This window comes from Ictidomys tridecemlineatus, chromosome X (assembly GCF_052094955.1).
Source record: "Ictidomys tridecemlineatus isolate mIctTri1 chromosome X, mIctTri1.hap1, whole genome shotgun sequence".
Classification (NCBI taxonomy): Eukaryota; Metazoa; Chordata; class Mammalia; order Rodentia; family Sciuridae; genus Ictidomys; species Ictidomys tridecemlineatus.
In genome coordinates this window covers 78742597-78767048 of record NC_135493.1, presented here as the reverse complement: position 1 = coordinate 78767048, position 24452 = coordinate 78742597, and the positions used below count along the sequence as shown (strand labels likewise).

Sequence of the window (24452 nt, the reverse complement as noted above, 5' to 3'; positions counted from 1 at the left end):
TTGAGGCTTTTCAGTTTTTTGTATATAATTGTTTATATATGTCCTTCATGATCTTTTTTTTTATTTCCAAAACATCAGGTGTAATTTCTGATTTTATTTATTTAAGTCTTCTCTCTGTTTTTCTTCATCTAGCTAAGTGTTTGAATTTTATTAAAAAAAAAAAAACTTCTGGCTTTTCTGATATTCTTTTCTATAGTTTACCTAATCTCTGTTTGATTTATTTCAAGATACTTAAGGTATAAAGTTAGGTCGTTTATGTATGTGTATGTGTGTGTGTGTGTGTGTGTGTGTGTGTGTGTGTGTGTATCTATCTATATCTATATAATGTGTGTATACACATGTATAAAATATACATATATACATATATATGTATATGTGTATATATGTATTTGTATATATGTATATATATGTGTGTATATATATTATATATACATACATGGGAGTGTATTTATTTTTACTTTTTAAATTTAGATGGTTATTGTTACAAACTTCTTTAACATTCTTATTACCTAAGTATTTTCTTTGACCACATTAGAATAAAATTAAAAACAGTAATTAAATGAAAGTTTAAAAATTCACCAATATGTTTAGGTAACTCACTTCTAACCAACCCATGGTTCAAAGAAAAAATCACTAAGGAAATAAAAAAAATATTTAGACATCAATGCGAATGAAAGCACCTAGGTATCAGAATATAGGGTGCAGTTAAAGCAATCCTTAGAGGGAAATATATAGTTACAAAATCCTTATGTTCAAAAAGAAGAAAGAACTTTATAATCTAACTTTCCATTTGAAAAAGTAAAATAAGAGCAAACTAAACACCAATTAAGTGAAAGGAGGAAATAACAAATACTAAGATTAGAAAACCAACAAAGAAAATCACTGAAAACCAAAAGTAGGTTCTTTGAAAGGATTAACATATTTGATAAGACTTTAGCTATACTTACAAAGTAATAGAAAAGACATAAATAAGGAATGAAACAGTATATGACTGACCTTAGAGAAATAAAAACAATTATAATAAAATGTTGTAAGCAGTTGTATTCCAAGAAATTAAATACTTTGTTTTCAGAGTAATGATTTCTGTTACACACAATGGAAATACATCTGTCTGGCAAAATAATAAGTACAGATTTATGTTAAGTTTTTTAATTTTCATTTTTGTTACTAAATTTTCTCTCCTAATGCTTGCTAATTACTGGTGAACTAATATGGTTTAAAACTGGATAGTGGGAATGAGGTTATGTGCTTAATGTGTGCAAGGCCTTGGATTCAATCCCTAGCACAATAATTCCAAAAAACTATGAATAGGAAAATATGTTATTACTTAAAATGTTGTTTTTATTCTTTTAATTTTTGTCTTGCCTTTTGCTACCTTGATAATTTTTCCATAATAATGTAATGTGTTTTCATTCCCTTTTCATTTTGCTTTTTTTTAAAGATACTTCAATGGTATTATGCTGGACAGAATAAAACCAATATTTACAATTTTTAGAAGTACATTTTTTTTGAACAAGCATACTTGGAGAAAGTTGCTACTGGACTATGTTTATGGAGCAAGGCTTGATCTAAAATGGGAGTTTTTAATCTAGAGCCCATGAATAGAGAATCTAGGGGGCTTTAAGAACTCATATAAAAAAAGACAATGTATGTTTTTTTTAAATGTCTAAAATGGCAGCTTTTTTTTTCAGTTATGATTAAAGCCAACAAAATATGCTAGTATTAATCGTAAACCCCAAAGTATTTTTTATATAATGTTGTTATTGATATCTCTAGATCTTTTAAATTCATCAGTACTTTAAAATTTCAGATCCTTATTTTGCCTGCTGTTACATTTATTTTGTTTCTTAATGTGTTTTCTTTGTTGTTTGTTTGTTTTCAAACCTGGAGCCTGGTACATGCTGAGGAAGTGCTCCACCACTGAATTATTTCCACAGCCCTCTAATGCATTATTACTTTAAATCACATATTTCTGTGTCACAAATTTGCTCCTTGATAGTTTGTGTACAGTGGGTTTCTTTCACAATTTTATTTATTTTTTGTGGTAAAGAATGTATTTCTAAAAAACAAGATGGATAATCTTTTACACACTTCCAAAGGGTCCATATCACAAATAATTCCTCTAATCTGGAAATACCTTGGTTAAAATAAAGAATTCTTGCATCTTAAACTCTTTTTTTTTCTTTTGATTAGGTGTAGGTAATAGTAATGAAGGTGGAAGAGGAAAGGCAGGTGCAAAACTTTTCCAAGATTTTCAAATGTTAAGTAGAATCTGGACTCATCCTTGGTGTTTGCAGCTGGACTACATAAGCAAAGAAAATAAGGTAAATCAGATACCTAAAATTGTTTAAAAGGAATCTTTTTGAAGTAGAATAACCCTCAAAAAATGGTCAATTTTTGACTTAGTGTATTTTCAAGGCAATTTTCTATTTCATTCAGCTTTTTAAAATTTCTACTTTATTTCTATATCCTTGAATGATTGTGATTAAGAAGGAATGTTAAATGTTGTTTTATTGAGTTCATGTTTAAAACCTTTTATTTTGAAATAGTCTTATATATAGAAAAGTTCCAAAAATATTTCAGAGTCCCTCTATTCCTTTGATTCAGATTTTTCCTAATATTAACTTCTTGCATAACCATAGTGAAATGAATAAAAATAAGAATTTAACTTTGCTCCAATACTATTAACAACAGACATTGTATGGATTTCATCTGTGCTTCTATTTATATTCTCATTCTTCTCCATGATTCAGTCTAAGACCTCCATTGCATAGTCTTATCTGTTGAGTCTCCTTTCTCTCTTCCCATCTGTGTTAGTTCTTCAGTTCTTTATCTGAGGTCAATGTACTTATCTTCAACTGAAATGAAGCATGATTATAATTTCCAGTATACATTTAAATAACCTACCCAAACTTGTCATTTGTTTTCTCTAGGGATATTTTGATGAAGATAGTATGGATGAATTTATAGCTTCAGATTCTGACGAAACTTCCATGAGTTTAAGCTCCGATGATTATACAAAGTAAGTTGAGTACGTTTTGTGCCCTGAGTTGATCATTTAAAACCCCTACTTGCTAACTGTCCTATGATAATTGGCTTTTTTATCTTTGCTTGGCTTTCCTAACATTCTTCTTTCTTTCTTTTTTTAGAAAGAAGAAAACAAAGGGGAAGAAGGGGAAAAAAGACAGTAGCTCAAGTGGAAGTGGCAGTGACAATGATGTTGAAGTGATCAAAGTTTGGAATTCAAGATCTCGAGGAGGTGGTGAAGGAAATATGGATGAAGCAGGAAACAACCCTTCAGTTTCTTTAAAGCTGGAAGATAGTGAGTCTAAAATGTCAAGTTATTAGTGCTTTTTTCAGTCTATTATTATTGTCTCTACTTGATTTAAAGGAATTTCTTTTCTCAGTTTATTAAAGTCTAGAATAGTTACATACATGTAACATATGTCTGATGAATCTTCAATTATTAGGAAGCCAATTTGTTCTTTTTGGAATTTGGAATAAAAGGAAAATATAAAAATTAATATTCATTTACATACACATACATACACTATGTTATTTTAACTATTTGTTAGTTAACTGTTCTTGAGCAGCCTTGAAATGTAGTTGATATCTTTAGTTTTATAAATGAGTAGTATATCTGGGATTCAGACCAAAATATGTCTAATATTAAAGTCCCCATGTTATTTTGACTTAACCATATAGGATTAACTGGAAATATTTCAGATAATGAAGTATGATTGTAATTAATTTTATTTATATAGTAAAACTAACCTTAATCATTTAGTCTTTTTCCTTTCTAATTCTTCATAATCTGTAATTATTGTCTACTTTCAGTTTCCTCTGTATTATGTACGGCATGTGCCACTTTTTTTTTTTTTTTTGGTCTTTCTGTCTTGTGTATGAAAGTGAAAGTCTTAGATCAAAATCTCCTATGTCTTATGTTGTCTTTAACCATGTATATGTGTTGAAAGATTGGCATTGAGCCTCTGTATTCTCCTATTGCAGCCTGATTGTGTGTTTAGGATCTTTGAAAGTGGGACCAAATATCAGAATATTTGAAATATCAAACACCTGAAGAGAGCATAGTGTAATGGCTCTGAATATCTGGCCTTTGGGAGCTTTGGAACAAAGCAGTTAATTATCTGTGAGGAAAAAAGAGATAAGGGGGTCAACTGAATGATCCTATGATCCAACAGTTGTCTCAGATCTGCAGCTGAGCCAAGTTGGTGATTCTTTGATAAACATTTCTCTCTTCAGTACCTCCATAGAATAGACAGGTGGCAGCCTAACCACAAATCCTGGATTCCCCAAGAAATCAGGGGATTCAACAAAATTAAACTATAAAATTCCCCTCCTTTTTGTTCTCTCTTGCTATCACATAAGAGCAGTTTACTGTCAGTGTTCATCTTCCAATCAGATTTAAGAATATTTTTATAATAGTAAAGGAATAGTTTAATTTCAGATAATGGGAAGCTCCTGTAATATCCTCCCTTGTTCCCTCAATCTGCCTTTCCACTTATATATAGTTCTCAAGTCCTTCATCTTTTTAAAATATTTTTAAAATCTCATTTATTTATTTAAAACTTTATTTATTTATGTATTATTTTTATGTAGTGCTGAGGATCAAACCCAGGGCCTTGCATGTGCAAGGCGAGTGCTCTACTGCTGAGCCACAACCCCAGCCCCTAAAATATTTTTTAATATTTATTTAGTTTTTAGTTGTAGTTGGGCACAATATCTTCATTTTATTTATTTATTTTTATGTGGTGCTGAGAATCGAACCCAGGGCCTCACATGTGCTAGGCGAGCACTCCACCACTGAGCCACAACCCCAGCCCTAAAAATACACACACACACACACACACACACACACACACACACACACACACATACATATATATATATATTTTTTTAAGTTCTAGTTGGAGACAGCATATATATCCTGGGGATGATTTAAATATAATTTGTTGAAATTTTTCTTATAACTTTTTGTTACGAGGAAGAAACAATCACCCAGTGTATATTGTCTTATGCTGTAAGTAGTTTATGTAAAAGTATGTTGATAATTTCTTCATCAGTTGCAAGTACAGGTGGGGTCTGAACAACTGAATTACTGCCAGAAGTGAGTAGCCTCTTCCTTTTTTTCCTCTGGCATTCTATGTAAGTATTATTGCTTTCCATATATACCATAATAGAAAAGGATTAGAAAGTAGGAGGCTACATGTTGTGAATCTGAAAGCAGATAGGGAATGTCATGTGTTTTAAAAGACAAACTTTAACCAGATTTCATAGGGTTTTTGTTTTAGCTGTGTGCACTCAAATTAACATTATTTATACATAGATGCACTTTATATTTTTGTAGCTTATATATGCATGTATAGTTCATCAGAAGCATCTCCAGAACTAATAGATGATGGAAATCTATTATTTAAATCTACATTAATTCCATGAGTATATCACAGTATTAAAACTTATATAGCTTTTTCAGTATAACTAAGATAAAAGTACTTTCTTAGAGTAAATGTAAGAAAAGGTGAATAGGTAATATTAAGGGTTCAAAGTGCTGTATATAGAATTTGAAATAGGTATCAAATATGTAGTTGGCTTTAATTGAGCTGTAGTATGTTTTTGCTACATATTTTCTGTACACATCAGAGTTGCTGTTTAATTCTTTTGCAGTAACTTTTGATTTTTCTGAGAAGCAGCATCTTGAATACATCATTCAAGGTCACTTCAGCATTCCCATTTTTATGTTGTGTGAAAGTGAAGTTTTGCATTAAGGAATGCCTATATTAATTATTTCAAAATGTTAGATTTTTATTTTTTAATATTTTTAGTATAAACTTTATCACTGAACAGTAACATTTTAAAAGGTTTGTAATTGTTTATATGGATACACTTATTGGAGTCAGAATTCTCCTATTATGATGTTGGGCAGTAATATTAGCAATAATATACCAGGTTTATTCATTCAACAAATATTTATTGAGTGTTTTCTATTTGCTTTATACTATTCTAGAATCTTGGGTTATATCAGTGAACAAAAGACATTCATGGCACTTGCCATTTGTTTTAGTCCATTTTCTGTTGCTGTAGCAAAATACTTGAAACTGTAATTTATAAAGGAAAGAGATTAATTTGGGCTCACAGTTATGGAAGCTTAAAAGGCCACGATTGGGCAGCCATGTCTGTTGAGGGTAAATGAGCACTCATGAAAACTAGAAAACAGTAGGGGGAGTCTTTCTTTACCCTATGGCAAGTGGGAACCCATTCCTGTGAGAAGGCATTATTCTCTCTTAATGACCTAATCACTTCTCAAAGTACCATTACCTCTCAGCATCATTACATTGGTAATCAAACTTTAACATGAGTTTCAGTGGGGATGAATTATATTCAAACTTGTTGCACCGTTTTTCTGTTTTGTCCAGAGAATATTTTGTATTTTAAAAGTATGTAGAGTGTATTGATATCATTTATTTCATGATCCATTCTTTAACTTTTTCAAATAACCAGCCAAAAACATTAGACAAGAGGATTTCCTTTATATACACAAACTACACACTCACTCCCACAACCTACCATGAAGTTAGTATTTAAGTAGGTCCTACCTACAGCACCATTCTTCTTCTACTACTACTACTACTACTACTACTACTACTACTACTACTACTACTACTGAATACATACATATGCTACTTTATATGTGCTTTACCACTGAGCCACATCTCCAACTCTTTCTGTTTTTGTTTTTAATTCTGAGACAGGGTATCACTAAGTTGCTTAGGGCCATGTTAAGTTGCTCAAACTAGGAAGCCTTGTGACTCAGCCTTCTGAGTTGCTGGGATTATAGGCTTGTGCCACCATAACCAGCTGTGCTACTTTCTTTTTAAAAATCTATATTGTTTTATGTTACAAGTATGATAAAGAAACTTTTACTTAAATATATATTTAGAATGCATTAAGTAGTTAATTGTGAAGGTATAATTTTCTATTTATCTTATATTTCATTTATGCCTTAATTTTTAAGGATGTTTTTGTTGTTGTGGAGAATTTAACCCAAGACCACTATACTGCTAAGCTACACCTCCTGCCCTCCATCATCACCATCTATTATAGCTGGCGACCTAATGCTGGGTTCACAAAATCTGACTATCGTAATAACTTAAGAAAACGGCGAAGGAAGCACACAAACACACAGAAGTACTTTTCAAACTCCGGGGAGTATTCTGCGACCTTAGGGGTCCGCGGAAAGAGAGAGAGAACACCTGGAATGCTTTATTCTTATATCAGGGACACACAAGGGGAGCTTCCATGGAACATTCTATCCCAAAAAGGGAAAAGGGAGCGGGTGAGTGTAACTCAACCCCACCAGGTGATGCCTACTCCTGGAGCCAGGCTTCATTATCTGAGTGGAGGTAAAGCCCAAGTTATTGCTAGGCACAATAATTGTTTAGTATCTCTTGCTCAGGACTTAAGAGTGTGTATTTCCAGAGCATTCCTGATACTCCATTCATTCATTTATATATATATATATTGTGTGTGTATACACACAGACACAGACACACACACACACACACACACACACACACACACACAGCACAGTTACTGCAGAAGTCATGACTGATCCATGTGGATGATGGAATAAGAAAATTCAGCAAGAAGTATCTCTTTATAAGTTTTTATTTCATACAATACTTAGGATATTTTTTAATTAAATACCCTTTATTTGTCTGTATCATTTTGTTTTTTAGACTTGACTATAAAGTACTATCATTATATCCAATAGAATCAATATTTGATCAGGAGGGTTGTGGGCATATTTCAGGGTAGACCATGTGCTTAGCATGCGGAGGGCCTTGGTTTGATCCCCAGCACCACAAAACTAATTGGAATGAGATCTGTTGTATTTGTACAGAAATTGTCAGTGCTGTTCTGAACTTCATTCATATTTAGCTGTCCTACTTTTTTAGTTCTGATATTTTCACTTAAATTATTTTAGTACAGAATTCTCCCAAGGTTGTATTATTTGCCAGTGGGAAAATTGTAAAGCTTCTAGAATAGAATGCAGCACATAGAAAGCACTCAATAAATATTTGTTGAATAAATAAATCTGGTATATTATTGCTAATATTATTGCCCAACATCATAATAGGATAATTCTGTCTCGAAAAAGTGTATCTGTATAAACAATTGCAAACCTTTTAGTTAGTTAATATTTGTTTGATAAGCTGTGAGTCAGGAGACCCCACCACACCTAGGTTCAGTGGTTCGGTAGAAAGCTTCACAGGACTCAGCATATAGTCATATACAGGACTATGTGGCTTTTTTGTTTGTTTTTATAATAAAAGAATACAAAGCAAAATCAACATAGTGAAAAGTACATAGCATGAAGTCCAGTTGAAATCCGGCACAACCTTCTAAAAGTCCTCTTCCAGTAGAATCACCTGGGATACTCTAATTTCTCTAGCAGTGAGTTATTACAATATGAATGAAGTGTTGTCCACCAGAGAAGCTCATTAGAAACTTAGAGCCCAAGATTTTTACTGAGAACTATTCACATCTGTTTGGCTCATTCTAAATTCTAGACCCCACAGGAAAGCAAACATTTGGAATAAACCACATTGGTTTTACAATCTAGCCATTGTTATAGAAAGGTTTTGTGAGTTTTTTGTTGTTGTTATTGAGAGTTTGTTTGTTTGTTTTGATTTTGGTACTGTGGACTGAATCCAGGGTCAGTTTTACTAGTGAGCCACATCCCTGGCCCATTTTGAGACAAGGTCTTGCTAAGTTGCTTAGGGCCTTCCTAAATTGCTCAGGTTATGTTTGAACTTGTGATATTCCTGCCTCATCCTCCAAAGCCGTTGTGATTATAGGCATGCGGCACTGTACCTGGCTCATGAAAAGTTTTATATCAGTTTAGGGGACTGTATACCATTCATGGTCCCAGATAACGGCCAATAACCAACAACATGTAGTAAAAATATAAAGACTTGCATAGAAATGGTCAAGATAGAATTTAGGGGTTTAGTTACTTCTTAGTAGAGAGGGAAAGAAAATGAAATTTGTTAGGGTCACATACTAGGCTTCAGCTGCATCAGGAGAGTATTAGTATTAAAATGTGATAAAGATGAGATGTGGAAATACAGCTGTTCATGATATTCTATGTACTTTTCTGAGTACCTAAATATTTTATAATAGAAAGTATGTAAATTGAAATATTCTGCATTACAAAGCAATGGAATATTCCTTACTTTTAATCAAACCATATTTAAATTTTTTAATAGATTATTTTGTGAGCCTTTCTTCTTGTGCCTTTTATAATCTAAGTGTTTATGTGGAGGAATCACAATGAAGTGATTTAGCATGATAGGGCAATTCCCTGGTAAATCCTTGTTTTGAGTTTTCCAGAATTATGTAGCACAGTGAAATGTGTCCTATCTTGAAGCCCTTTTCTCTCTTGATCTCTGAGTATCTCTGTGTCTGTTAATTCCTCTCTTAGGGTATGTTTTGAGACTTTTACCCTCAGAGCCTCTGGGATTTCCATCTCTTGGAGTCTCTTTGTGTACTCCCCACACTATTTCCAGGGTTTTCTTCTCATACTTGCATTGTCTCAGTGTCCATCTATTGCTTGTTGTCACTTGGCATTTATTCCTGTCTCTCTCTTCCCTCCATTTCATGTCTTTCTCTATCAGTGTAGAGCTCTTCCTCCTGGATTGGTGTGTGTGTGTGTGTGTGTGTGTGTGTGTGTGTGTGTGTGTGTGTGTTTGACCCTAATTGCCTCACTTCTCCCAAATCTACATTAGTTTCTCTCTTAATCTCTCTTTGGTTGATCTGTTTCTGTTTCTCCTGGTCTCATTTTCTTGATTTACCTACTTATTTATATTCTGTTTTATTTAGGTAAAGCTACTTCCTCTTCTAATCCAAGCAGCCCAGCTCCAGACTGGTACAAAGATTTTGTTACAGATGCTGATGCTGAGGTTTTAGAGCATTCTGGAAAAATGGTACTTCTCTTTGAAATTCTTCGAATGGCAGAGGAAATTGGGGATAAAGTGTAAGTTCTTTCCTGTATTTATTGTATAAATAAGCCTTTTGATAACATTACTACTGCTTAAACAGTTTTATTTTTAAAAAATCTATTATTTTTTTTATTTTTTCTTGTTTAGAGATGTGTTCTCTTTGGTTATTGTAGTGCTAGACCAATAGAAATACTATTTTTCTTTTAAGAACTAGTTTTGACCATATACTCAGGTTATTTTTCCATGTTGTTTTTTACTTGTAGTTTTTATACCCTGAACTTATTTTTTGGTCTCAAGCTTTTAGTAGATATTTATGTTTCACCATGTATAAAACCCTGTGACTTTACTGAAATTCTTTCTGAAGTCCCTAGTGATCTTCTCATCTTCAAACCTAATGGACATTTTTCAGACTTTTAACATTTTACCTGTTTGATTGTTCTTTCTTTATTGTTTTTTTTTCAAATAATTTAACAGAAGGCTAAAAAATGATACTTTATCTTAAAAAATTCAAACTTAACTCTTTCAGCCCCCTTGAAAGAGACAAAAAACTCTTATTGCCCTAGCACCTTTGAATATATTCTACTCTTAACATATTTTAAAGCACTCACTTGTTTATGTCTTTCTACTGGAAAAAGTGGTAGTTAGCTGTTTGAAGACACAGATTATTTTTTTCCCTTTTTTGTTCTTCTCAGTACAGGGGTTTTAACCCAGGTCCTCACACAGGCAAGGTAGGCACTCTACAACTGAGCTGTATCCCCAGCCCAGTATATTATTCTTTTTGTTTTGGATCACTGTACCTGGCACCTACTAAGTGCTCAATATAACTTTTTTTGTTTGGTTGGTAGTGTATTGCCACTGTAGTTATACAGAAACTAATGGCTTAGGTAGGGGATGATGTTGGCATAGGTTGTATGGAAATAAAGGGTATGATTTGGAGTAGAAACCGTATGACTTGATAGATGAAATACAGGGTAGCAAAGAGAGAGTAGTCAGAGAGTGACTCCTAAGCCTCAGTTTTATTGGAAGAAATTGGGAGTCTTACTCTGGCTGTTTAGTTTCTTTTTTAAATATTTTTTTAGTTGTTGATGGACTTTATTTTAATAATTTATTTATATACAGTGCTGAGAATCAAACTCTACCACTGAACCACAGCCCCAGCCCCTGGTTGTTATGTTTAATGGACCTGTTAGGTACACATGAGAGATGTCAATTAGTAAGTAGATATTTGAGTTAAGAGTTTCTGAAAACTCAGAAGAGATTATTACTATAAACTTGCTTTTTTTTCGCTATCAACCTCTGTGATTTAAAATTAAGAGTATAGAAGGATTTTAATGATCTTTTCCTATATAGGAATTTCTTCTCCCATATTCACTGTAGATGTCCACCTGCCCTCTGCTATAGTAGAATAAGCTATCATCAGAGAAGGTTACCCATAATTGAATACTTATTAGAGTTAAACTATTAGTTATTACTTGTGTTATCGTAACCTTGTAAGAGCAAGATCCAATGAATGGGATGGCATCAAATTAAAAACCTTCTTTATAGGAAAAGGAAACAATTAACAGAGTGAAGAGACAACCTACAGAATGGGAGTACATCTTTTCCAGCTACTTTTCCAACAGAGGATTAATTTCCATAATAAACAACTTAAAAAATCAACACCAAAGAAAACAACCCAGGGCTGGGATTGTGGCTCAGTGGTAGAGTGCTCACCTAGCATGGGTAGGACCCGTTTTTTTTTTTTTTTTTAGGACCCGGTTTTGATCCTCAACACCCCATACAAATAAAGGCATTGTGTTGTGTCCATCTACACCTAAAAAATAAATGGTTGTTTAAAAAAAAAAAAAAAAACAACCCATTCAATAAAAATGGGCAAAAGAAATGAGCAGACACCTTTAAAGGTGTGCAGATGACCAACATGTTATGAAAAAATGTTCAATATCATTAGCCATCAGGGAAATGCAAATCAATACTATACTATGATTCCATCCCACTCCAGTTAGAATAGCAATTCTCAAGAATGCAAATAATAATAAATGCTGGCTAGGATGGCTAGGATGCAGGATGGGAGTGTGGGGGAAAAAGTACTTACATATTATAAATGAGAATGCAAATTAGTAGAGCCACTATGGGAATCAGTATGAAGATTACTCCAAAAGCTAAAAATCCAACTACTATAAGATCTAGTTATATCACTCCTTGGTATTTATCCAAAAGAATTTAAGTCAACATACTTAAGCGATACATTCATGTCCATGTTTACAGCAACAAAGTTCACAGTAGATGTTTTGAATCATCCTAGGTGTGAGTCAACAGATAAATGCATAAAGAAAGGGTGTGTGTGAGTGTGCATGTGTGTGTGTGTGTGTGTGTGTGAGAGAGAGAGAGAGAGAGAGTGTGTGTGTGTGTGTGTGTGTGTGTGTGTGTGTAGTTTCACTTAGACGTAGGAGGAACAAAATTATGTTATTTGTAGGAAAATGTATGAAACTAGAGATCATAATGTTGAGCAGAATAAGTCAGAAAAGTATCATGTTTTCTCTCATGTGTAGTTGAAGCTAAAGGGACAAAAACAGGAAGAAAGAGATGCCATGGAACTAGAGGGAGGCTCATTAGGTTTGAAGAAGGGGATCATTAAGTTATAGGAGACAAGGGCGATGAAGTTATTGGGTAGTGAAATTGCTTTTACATATGTATGAATTTGCCATAATGGAATGCACCATTTTATATAATTAATATACACTAACAAAAATAATTTGCAATTCACATTAATTGTTTCAGAGAAGTTTTTGATTCTGAGATAGATAACCAGACTACTTAGGTGTCAAGACATAGGCTTTGGTTATTTAAGCTGAGCCCTAGGACTCAATTCATTTCTTTACCACTGTTCTAGAAGTTGGCAACTGGGAGATAGTAGACTCTGGTAGTGCAAACATTAGGAAGCCATATAACAGAAAATTTATATTTTGTTAAATTCAGCAGCTCTTTCATAGCTTCAGCTGTTCTTTTTATCTCCACTAAATCTGAACACATTTAGCGGTGACTATTAAGGGATGTTTTGGAGTCATAAGCACCTCCCTGCCAGAATCAAGTAAAACTTAAGAAACACACTTACCACTGATACATAACTTTTTATATATCGACCTACTTTGTATATGTAAGGGATAGGAATTCCTTCTACATTCTCTTCCAAGATTTTTTTTATCACATATTATCCATTTACTCACTACTGTATTGGATCAGAATAGTGGTTTTCAGATTACTTCTGAGCAAGTTGTTAACCTAGAGCAGAGGATGAGTTACCAGTGGCATTTTTCTTCCTTTTCTCACAATACTGATTTTATGTATTTTATTTTAATTTCATATTAAACTTTAGGTCAACAAATGTATTTCATGGCTAAAAATGAGTTTAAACTCACTAGAATAGAGAATCAGGAATTTGCAGACCTATTTGAAATGGAATGATAACATATAATAGGATGCATAGAATTTTGAAATATTGTAATACTTTTAATAGGGACATTTAAAATTTTTTGCCTCTTTGGAACAGTGTGTCTTTTGCAGAGCAAAAGCTTTTCATTTAAATTAAATTCAGTTTATCACCTTTATTTTTCACCAGTCATACATTCATTGTCATGTTTCTAAGATAGTTTAAGTTAAAAAAAATTTTCTTCCATGTGTCCTTCTAAATATTTTATAGTTTTTATATTTTACATTTAGATTTATGTTCCATTTTGACCTACTTTTTGCATAAGATATAAAATTTGAACCAAAGTTCATTGTTTTTCATATGAATGTCCAGTTTTGCCAAGACCATTATTAAAAAGACTATCCATTTTTATTGAATTGCTTTTTCCCTGTTGCCCAAAACCAATTATCCACATTATATGACTCTGACTGTATTCTTTCCTGTTCCATTGATCTGTTCCTGTCCTTTCACCAGTAGTCTTGATTACGGTATCTTTTTCAGTATTGGAATCATGTAGAGTTAAGCCTCCAACTTTTTGATTCTCAAAATTGTTTTGGTTGTTCAATACTTGACATTCCCTTATGAATTTTACTCTCTCATGTTGTGTTAATTTCTACATAAAATCCTGTTAAGATTTTGATTATAATTGTGTTAATTTATGGATTGGGAAGAAGTGGAGCCTTTACTAGGTGATTTTTTTTTTTTAAGGTGAATGTTCTAGTGTTTGAACACTAATCTTTTTTTTTTTTTCCAGTCTTGTTTTCAGCCAGTCACTCATATCTCTGGACCTGATTGAAGATTTTCTTGAATTGGCTAGTAGAGAGAAAACAGAAGATAAAGACAAACCCCTTATTTATAAAGGTGAGTTACAAACATTTCTATAAAATAATTTTTAAAATACTTATTTAAACATATTGTAAAGACATTTTAACAATAAAGGAAACAAAACAATAAAGGAAACAAAATGTTGTGAGTCTCATAACCCTAATACATAAGTTGTTTATTTTTTCTATTCTTTCTCTTGGTTCTTTTCACATACCTCTGTTTTTTTTAAAACAAAATATTCTTGTGTATATTTGGTATTAACAACATCATATTATACAATACAAATAGATATTAATAATGTGACCATTTAGTGAAATATATTAGCATATCTATCACCTCACAGTAACTTTTTGTGACAAGGGCAGTTAAAATTGAATTATTTAACAAAATTTCCTAATATAGTAGTCTTTGTTGTTGTAATTATAGTAAAAATTTTAATTTTTATATATCTTTGTTAATATATAATTCTCACCTATAAAATTTACCGATTTAAAGTATAGAAGGGGGAGCTGGGTAGTGGTGCATGCTTTTAATCCCAGCAACTTAGGAGACTGAGGCAGGAGGATTGTAGGTTCAAGGCTTCCCTTGGCAACTTAGTGAGACCCTGTATCAAAAATAAAAAAAGTAAAAAGGGCTGAGAATGTGACTCAGTGGTTAAGTGTTCCCTGGGTTCAGTCCCTGGTACCAAATAAATCAATAGTTTATGTAAGGTAATGGTTTTAATATATTCACAGATATTCACCATAGTCAATGTTGGAATATTTTAGTCACTAACAAATAAATCCCTATACCTTTTAGGGATTACCTCCCTACTCTCCCCCTCAACTCCCTCACAACCAAGCAACTGCTAATCTACTTTATGTCTCTATAAAATTGTCCTATTTAGGACCACTCATATTAATGGGAACATAATATATTGTCTCTTGTTGACTGACTTCTTTCACTTTGCCCAGTATTTTCAATGTTAATCCATTTGTAGCATGCATTATTATTTATTTCCATTTTATAGCCTAGTAATATTTTATTGTTTGAATAATGCCACAGTTTCAATATCTGTTTATTCATTGAGATATTTGAGCTCAATATGATTTCTCTGCATCTATTGATACCTTTTGGCTATTAATAACAATGATGCTATGAACATTCATATGCAATTTCTGTTTATTTAAACACTTGTTTTCGATTCTTCTGAATATATACTTGGGGTGTAATTAGTGTGTCAAAGGATAATTCTTTGTTAAAATTATTGAGGAATCACCAAACTGTTCTGCACCTGACTGTATAATTTTATACTCCAAGAATAATATAGAAGCATCTCAATTTCTTTACATCCTTGTCAAAACTTGTTATTTATTTCTCTCTCTCTTTTTTTTTCTTTCTTCTTGGCAATTGAACCCAGGTGTACTCTACCAGCTACACTCCCAGCCCTTTTCATCTTTTAAGACAGGGTCTCACTAAGCTTCTCAGGTTGGCTGCAAAATTGAGACCCTCCTGCATCAAGGCTCCCATGACACTTGTTCTTTTTCTTTTTGCTTTTTTTAATTTTAGCCACCTTATTGGTTATAAAGTGGCATCTCTATGTGGTTTTGATTTGCATTAATCTGACGGCTAGTAATACTGAATATCTTTTCATGTGCTTGTTGGCTGTTTGTTTGTTTATCTTCTTTGGAAAATGTCTATTCAGGCCCTTCGCTCATTTTTTTGCTCTTCTTAAAATTGCATTTGTTGTCTTTTGTTGTTTAGATATGAATGTTTCAAAATTATATTCTACATACTAGATATGTTATTTGCAAATATTTTCTCTCATTCTGTGAATTGTCTTTTCACTTTGATTGTGACCTTTTGTATACAAAAATGATTTCATTTTGATGAAGTTTATTTATCTATTTTTTGTTGGTTGTGCTTTTAATGTCATTTTAAAGAAACCATTGCCAAATCTAAAGCCATGAAGATTTACTCCTTTTTAAAAGTTTTATGTTCTTACATTGGATCTTTAAATGGATCTTTGATCCATTTTGAGTTATTTTTTATATATATGTTGTGGAGTAAGGTTCCATCTTTTATGTGGTGCTAAGGATCAAACCCAGCACCCTGCGCATGCCAGGGGAGCACGCTACTGCTTGAGCCACATCCCCAGCCCCCCATCTTCTGACTTTTGCTGTGGATATCCAGTGGTCCCAGTACTATTTGTTGAAAACAATATTCTTTCCTCATTTAATGATTTTGGTACTTTAAAAAGTATATCAAAGGATATAGGTTTGTTTTCTGACCCCTAGTTCTGTTCCACTGATCTTTATGTCAGTCTTCATGCTAGTATTTCACTGCCTTGTTTACCATTGCTTTGAAAGTAAGTTTTAAAATTGGGGAATTGATAGGATATACTTCAGTGGTAAAATGCTTGCCTAGCATGTGAGGTTTTGAGTTTGGTTCTCCAACACTGCAAAAAAATTAAGTGTGACTCTTCCTACTTAGTTCTTCAAAATTGTTTTGTCTGCTCATGAGTTTCCACAATATTTAATTTTAGCAAGTATTGCTATCTTAATATAAGAGTATTCTAACCTGTGAACATGGGATGTTTACTATTTGTTAAGGTCTTTAATTTCTTTAGCCAGTATTTTGTAGTCTTCAGAGTATAAATTCTATGCTTCTATTATTAAATTTATTCTTACATGTTTCATTCTTTTTGATGCTGTTGGCAATGAGATTTTGTTCTCATTTTTGTTCTCTGGAAATGTATAAATTGACTTTTGTATATTGATTTTGGCTGCTGCAAACTGGCTGAATTTATTTTCTTATTTAATCTTTTTTAGAAGATTGTTTTGGATATTCTGTTTACAAGCTCATGGCATTTACAAATAGAAATAGTTCTTTCTAAAATGAATGTCTTTTATTTATGTTTGTTTCTCTTTTGCTCTATATTAGGGAACTCCATTATATGTTGAATGGAAGTAGCAACAGTGGACATCCTTGTCTTGTTCCTAATGTTATGGGTAGAAAATCCAGTCTTTTATATCCAGTCTGTTATTTCCTACGATAGTAACTGTAGGTTTTCATTGGTGTTGTTTATCAAGTAGATGAAGTTTCAATGTAATTTTAGTTTGTTGAGTATTTTTATTATGAGAGAATATAGGATATTCTCAAATGATTTCTCTGCATCTATTGAGAATAAATTATTTTTTCTTTATTGATGTAGTATATTATTTTGATTTTAAATTTCAATATTAAATCAACTTGGCAAAACTGGGATAAATCTCACTTGATCGTGGCTTATGATTCTCTCTATGTGTTGTTAGATTCAGATCACAAGTATTTTATTAAGGAATTGCACATCTTTATTAAAATATGCTGAGCTTATAATTTCATTTTCTCATGATGTCTGGGGATGTAGCTCAGTGGTACTAGCATCAATCCCCATTACCCCCACCTATTCCCCCCCAAAGTCCTATTGCACTGGAGTCCAACTCATTCAGTGACCATATGAAACCCAGAACATTTTTTTAAATAATAATAGGAGAGAGAAAGAATAGAGAAATAGACTGCATCCTTGCCTGGTGTGCTCAGTGGGGGAGAGCAAAAGCTCCCTGAAGAGATATATGGATTACAAGTCAGAGTATCTTATGTCTCTGTTCTCTCTCTTGGAATGCTGAAAGAAGAAATCATAAAGATTTTAAGAAGTGTGGACTCAGTGACTAGATATACTGAGTAAAAAGATTGAGCATAGAAAGAGAATACCTATACTTTTTGGCACTCTTTTCTTTTCTATCTTTCAGTTTTGTTTTTTTAAATCCAGTTTTGCAAGTTTCTTTTTTATATATTTTATTTAATTTTATGTGGGGGATCAAATGCAGTGCCTCACATGTGCAAGGCAATCACTCTTCCAATGAGCTATAGCCCCAGCCCTATCTTTCAATTTTTGTTTCTGTGGGCTACTTTTCCATTACTTTCATTTGATTTTCTGGGGCCCAGTCCAAAAATCTACCTGCACTCAAAAATGAGACAGTAGCACAAACCTGTGTGGAACTCTAGACTGCAGTAGGCCAATGGAAATTCCTTGGAAATTGGTAGACTACAACTACACAGGTGTGTGCAAACCTGACATAGTCTGGTAGAGTTTCATCTCTTCAAATAGATTTCAACTTCTGAGATTAATCATGGAATTTTCATACCCATCTTGGCTACATGAGGAAGGGCAGGGCAAGAATACATACTGTTAGAGTTGGGGGTAACAGTATGTACACACCTGTGGCACTCTGCAGAATAGCATCAGGATTCTTTCAGGAACTTCCAGAGTTTCCTAATGGCATGATAGAAAGGTGGGTGAGGTTCATACTATTAGTCCTCTCAGCCAGAGAAAGATCTGGCTGCAGGACTGCAGACACTTAGAGCAAATTCCTCAGACCCTCCCAAGAGTTTTTATGTGCCTATTAATGCCACAGAAACGCCAGAACTTCCCAGGTATGCATCAGTGGCAGGCATGTTGAGGTCAGTATGGAGAGGTGAAAGAATCTGAGTTCTGGAAGCTTTTGAAGCAGAAATGCTGACCTGGATGGGTGACAAACTAAATATACAGCTCCCAACACAACACAGAGACAGATGATGTAGTTGTTAACCCCATGCCTAGAGACACTCAGAGGTCATGTATTTAAAACTTGTGCATTTTCTGTTTCCCAGTAGCTGGCATTCCAAAGTTGGAAGGTCCAGTAAGAAACCTTTCTGTCTCAAATACTTCTACAGGGAATAATTTTAGATTCTTTAACTTAGCATTTCAAATTTCACTGGTATTTTATTTTGTGTTAATTTGATAGATTCTTGCCACTCTTTGACTTTGCATATCTTAATCCAATTTTATGTATTGTTTTACTTTAATTGGAGTTATTCATTCCATTCTCTCTTGTTTTTACCTACTCTCTCCCACTCTTTTTCTTACATATTTTCCTTCTTCTTTTTTAATTATTTTTTAGTTGTCAATGGACCTGTATTTTTATTTTTATATGGTGCTGAGAATCAAACCAGTGCCTCACACATTCTAGGCAAGCACTCTACCACTGAGCCACAACCCCAGCCCCTCCCTCTTTTTCTATTGTCACTTTTCTTATGTCTCTGTTCCTCCTCCCTGCATTTTAAAAAATGTTATACCAATTGAATTTATTCATTCTATTTTTCTTCTGCTTTTCTATACTCTCACTGTCTTATCAATTTTTCTCCTTATGTCTCTCTTCCTATCCACTCTCCCTGTAGTGGTTGGGCTTTATGTATGTGTGTTTGTTTTGTGGTACTCAGGATGAATCCAGGGATGCTTTACCACTGAGCTATGTCCCCAACTGTTTTATTTATTTATTTATTTATTCATTCATTCATTCATTCATTCATTCATTCATTCATTCATTCATTGATTTATTTATTTATATTTTGAGACAGGATCTCAGGAAGTTATAGAGGTTGGCTTCATATTTGGAATCCTTCTGCCTCAGCCTCTTGAATAGCTAGGATTATAGGCATGTGCTACTACTCCTGGCTGTTGTGTTTTTGGTTTGGGTTTTTATTTGGGGTGTGGGGTGTATACCAGGGATTGAACTTGGTGGTACTTAAAACACTGAGCCACATCCCCAGCCTTTTTATTTTTTATTTTGTGATATAGGGTTTTGCTAAGTTATTTAGGGCCTAAGTTGCTGATGGTGGTCTCAAACTTGTCCTCTTGCCTCAGCCTCCCAAGTCACTGGAGTTACAGGTTGTACCACCATGCCTGGCTATGTTTTTTCTTTTTAATATTAACTGGATTTAGTCTTCTTTTTCTTCTTGCTTTTTTGTATGCTTTCTCCCTCTTTCATGTTTCCTTTTTTTTTTTGTCTTGTGTCTATCTTCTTATTTTCCTTTTTTGTTTAATTGATCTTATTTTTTTAATATACGACAGCAGAATGCATTGCAATTCTATTTTACATATATAGCAGAATTTTCATATCTTTTTATATAAAGTATGTTCATGCCAATTCTTGTCTCTTCTTATTTTCATTTTTTTTCTTTCCTGCTTCTTCCTATTTTCTCAAATACTTTATATAATTTTAATATCCATTATACTTTTGACACTATTTTTTCAGCCTATTATAGGGTATCACTTTCCATTTTGCTATTTCCACTTCTGGACTAGTGAATTTGTAGTAAACATTTTTTTGGGGGGAAGGGTACTAAAAATTGAACCCAAGGACAGTTTGCCACTACTTATTTTATTTTTTTAATATTCAGACTGGCATTTGCTAAGTTGTTGGTACTGACCTTGAATTTGTGATCCTTCTTCAGACTCCTGAGTTGCTAGCATGTACAGAACATTTTTAATCAGTTGATATGTCTTATAGGATATATTTTTGCTCATAAGTGGTCACAGTTACTGATGATTTTCATATTTCAATGTGATGCTAGAGATTGTTCACAGTTCATAGCGAACATGTTGAACAGGCGTTTTGACACTGAGTTATACCCCTAGCTCAGGGACACATTCTAAAGAAAAAGAAAATCTCTAGAAAAACCCTCATATAATGGTGAAATAGAGATTGGCCCCACAAAATTTGTAGATCTCAATATAGAAACATAAGAAATCATGGTAATAAGATGCCACCAAATGTTCATAATCCACAAAAAACTGAACCTATAGATATTAAAGAAGAGGAAATGTTTGCCAAAGACTTTAAAAAATTATTGTTAAAGTGATCGGTGAATTAAAAGTAGATCTAAATAATAACCTAACGGAGAAAATACAAGGTATGAAGGAACATTCCAATAAAGAGATAGAGATTCTTAAAAAGAACCAAATATGTCCTGGAAATGTAAACTCATTCAAATAAAAAACTCAGTTAACTTATTCTCACCAATAGATTAAATAAGTCAGAAGACAAAATCTCAGGACTTCAAGATAAAGTCCATGAATTGAATTTCAGACAATAAGAAAAAAATTAAGAAACTGAACAGAATATATAAGAACTCTGGGTAATGTCACTGATTGAACTCCAAATAGACCAGACAGAAAATAACGTATGTATGGTACATTATATTTGAAATGTGAGAATTCCAGAAAAATAAAGAATTTTAAAAACTGCAAGAAAGGGACATCAAGTCATGTACACATTCAAACCTAGCAGAATAACAGCTGATATCCTAATAGAAATTCTAAAGCCTAGGGGACATTGAATGGTATGTTCCAAGCCCTGAAAGAAAACAACTGCTAATATTGATGGCCATAATCTGTAAAATTGTGTCCTTTAGAATCAAAGCAGAAATTTAAACTTTCCAAACAACTATGAGCTAAAGGAATTCACGACCACTAAACCAGCATTGCAAAAAGATAAAGCAATACTACACACAGGAAAAGAAGAAAACAACTAAGAGAGCTTGGGAAAGGATAGATATCATTAGATGGTTAAGTAAGCAAATAAGAATTAGGATTGGATCAAATATCACAAAAAGGAAAATGTCAGGATAAAATGCATACCTCTATAATAACAATATAAATGGTATCAATCCTCCAATTAAAAGACATAGAGTGACAGATTGGATTAATAAACAAGATACAATGATATATTCCTTCCAAGAAACATAGCTCATTGGCAAAGACATCCACAGACTGATGAAAGTGATAGGATAGAAAATGATATTCCATGCAAATGGAACTCAGTCGTAAGGAGGAGTAGCTATTCTCATATCAATCAAAGCAGGTTTCAATCCAAAATTAGTAAGAAGAGACAAAAAAGGTCACTACACAGGGGAACAATGCAGAAATAAGATATGACTATTGTAAATATGTATGCCCTAATTTCATAAGAAAAACACTACCTAACATTATGGCCCAAATTGGCTCAAATATAATAATAGTTGGTGATTTCAATATACCTCTCTTACTGATGTGTCTTCCCAACATAAAATCAACAAAGATACTGCATAGTTAAAACATACTATTGATTAAATGGACATAACAGCCATCTATAGAATATTTAACCCAGCAATAGCTGAAAATACTTTCTTTACCATTGGTCATGGAACTTTCTCCGAAATAGATTATATTTTAGCCCACAAAGCAAGTTTAAGCAAATACAAGTTGAAATAATTCCTCATATCAACTTGGATCAGAATTCAGAATTCCAGATTTCAAATTATATCACAGAGCTATTCAAAAAGGGTGTGGTACTGGCATAAAAACAGACACATAAATGCAACAGAATAGAACACACAAATAGAAACCCACACAGATACAGTCATCTGATTCTTGAAAATGTGCTAAAAGATAAATTGAAGAAAAGACAAACTATTTAACAAATGTTGCTGGGAAAACTGGATATCCATTTTTGGAAGAGTGAAACTAGATCCCAATTCTCACCCTTCACAAAGATCAACTCAAGATGGGTCAATGATGTAGTTGAGAAATCTTGTAACGCTAGAGGGAAAAAAAAGCATAGGGGAAATACTTTTAACACATAAGCACAAACAGTGACTTCCTGCAACCCTGTGTAAGAGGTACAAAATTATCCCCATTTTTATAAAGAAATGGATGCACAAGGAGTTTAATTATTTGCATGAAGTGAAAATGTTAGTAAACAGTGAAACTGAAATTAAATTCATTGAGTCTTACTCCAAGGTTTATATTATTAACTACTGACCTATACTACCAGGTTTTATGCATTGGATTCATGGAAGTGGTATTAGAGATTCATCACCATTATAATAAAAAGGAAACTATGTTGAAATGCTTTTTTAAGTAATCATATCCGTAAAGCACCAAATAAAACAATAAAAAAATAGAAGGAAGACTAGTAAGTATGGTAAGGGGAACAGCGGGAGGGAGAAGAGGGAAAGAGAAAGTACTTGGGATGAAATGGAGCAAATTATATTCCAGCATATATGATTATGTCAAAATGAACCCCACTATTATATATATCTATAATGCTCTAATAAAAACATTTAAAAATAGTTATATTATTTTCTATCCATTTATGTTTAGCATATTTATTATAATATTTTACAATATTTATACTGTTGAAGTGACTGATTATAATACAAATGTGACCTTTTTATCCACCTTCTTCTCTCAAATTCTTTTTTCCATAGATACATATGCTGTTTTCCCTAATAGAATGAATAAAGATCATAAGTAAAATTACGTTTTAGACATTATTGAATTTTCAGCAAGGAAATTCTAGGTTTTCAGTATAAAACATGCATAAATCATAAACATATGAAAAAACATCTATTTAACAAATGTACTAAGTTTAAAGAATTTGTTAAAAGGCATATATATATTCATTTATTAAGACTCTATAGCATGGAAATATGAATCTTTCTTGGATGGGTAATAGTAGTAGTATGTTTATAGTTAAAAAATCAGAATGAAGGGCTGGGGTTGGAGCTCAGTGGTAGAGTGCTCACCTAGCATGTACGAGGTCCTGGGTTTGATCCTCAGCACCACATAAGAATAAATAAGGTATTATGTCCAGCTATAACTAAAAAATATTTTAAAAATTCAGAATGAAGATTATGTATGAAATATTAAAATTTTATAAGCTCTCAATTCCTGGTATCAATGCAAGTCTTGGGAAACCTTTACATAACTTGTCTAAAAGTTGACGTCAGAACACTAACTTACATACCTAAGACCTTCACACTCACACATAGATACATATATGAACACCCAAATAATATTCATAAAATGGAAATATATGCTGAAATTTTTGGCTAACCAGTAAAAGATTTTGTCATATATCAGGCACTCAGTTAATACTTGATCAGTGAATGAATAAAGTCATTGTTTTTGGTGTTCACCTGATAGTTACCAAGTTGTTAATAAAAAAGGGAGAAACCTGGCTATTTGCATATTTACTTGAGTTTTTATGTAGGTTTTTAAAAAAATTCTTTTTAGATATTCATGATAGTAGAATGTATTTTGACATATTATACATACATGGAGTAAAACTTATTCTAATTAGGATCCCATTCTGTGGTTGAACATAATGTGGAGTTATAGTGGTCATATATTAATAAATGAACATAGGAAAGTTATGTCTGATTAATTCTACTGTTTTTCCTATTCCCATTCTTCCTTCCTTCCCTCCATTTGCATAATTAAAGCATACCTCATGAGCAAAGTGCAGTTTATCATATAC

The 24452-nt window shown here is 32.8% G+C and overlaps 1 protein-coding gene across 9 annotated transcripts in view; it reads left to right on the top strand.

Moving 5' to 3' along the window:
* Atrx (ATRX chromatin remodeler) overlaps nt 1-24452 on the top strand; it is a 226069-nt gene that overhangs the window by 160560 nt on the left and 41057 nt on the right. For all 9 annotated transcript variants that reach the window (XM_040281649.2, XM_040281657.2, XM_021734672.3 and 6 more), the window contains 5 exons: nt 2194-2324; nt 2934-3022; nt 3150-3322; nt 9901-10054; nt 14240-14346. In XM_040281649.2, coding sequence (XP_040137583.1) covers nt 2194-2324; nt 2934-3022; nt 3150-3322; nt 9901-10054; nt 14240-14346 — 654 coding nt within the window. The remainder of the gene's footprint in view (nt 1-2193; nt 2325-2933; nt 3023-3149; nt 3323-9900; nt 10055-14239; nt 14347-24452) is intronic.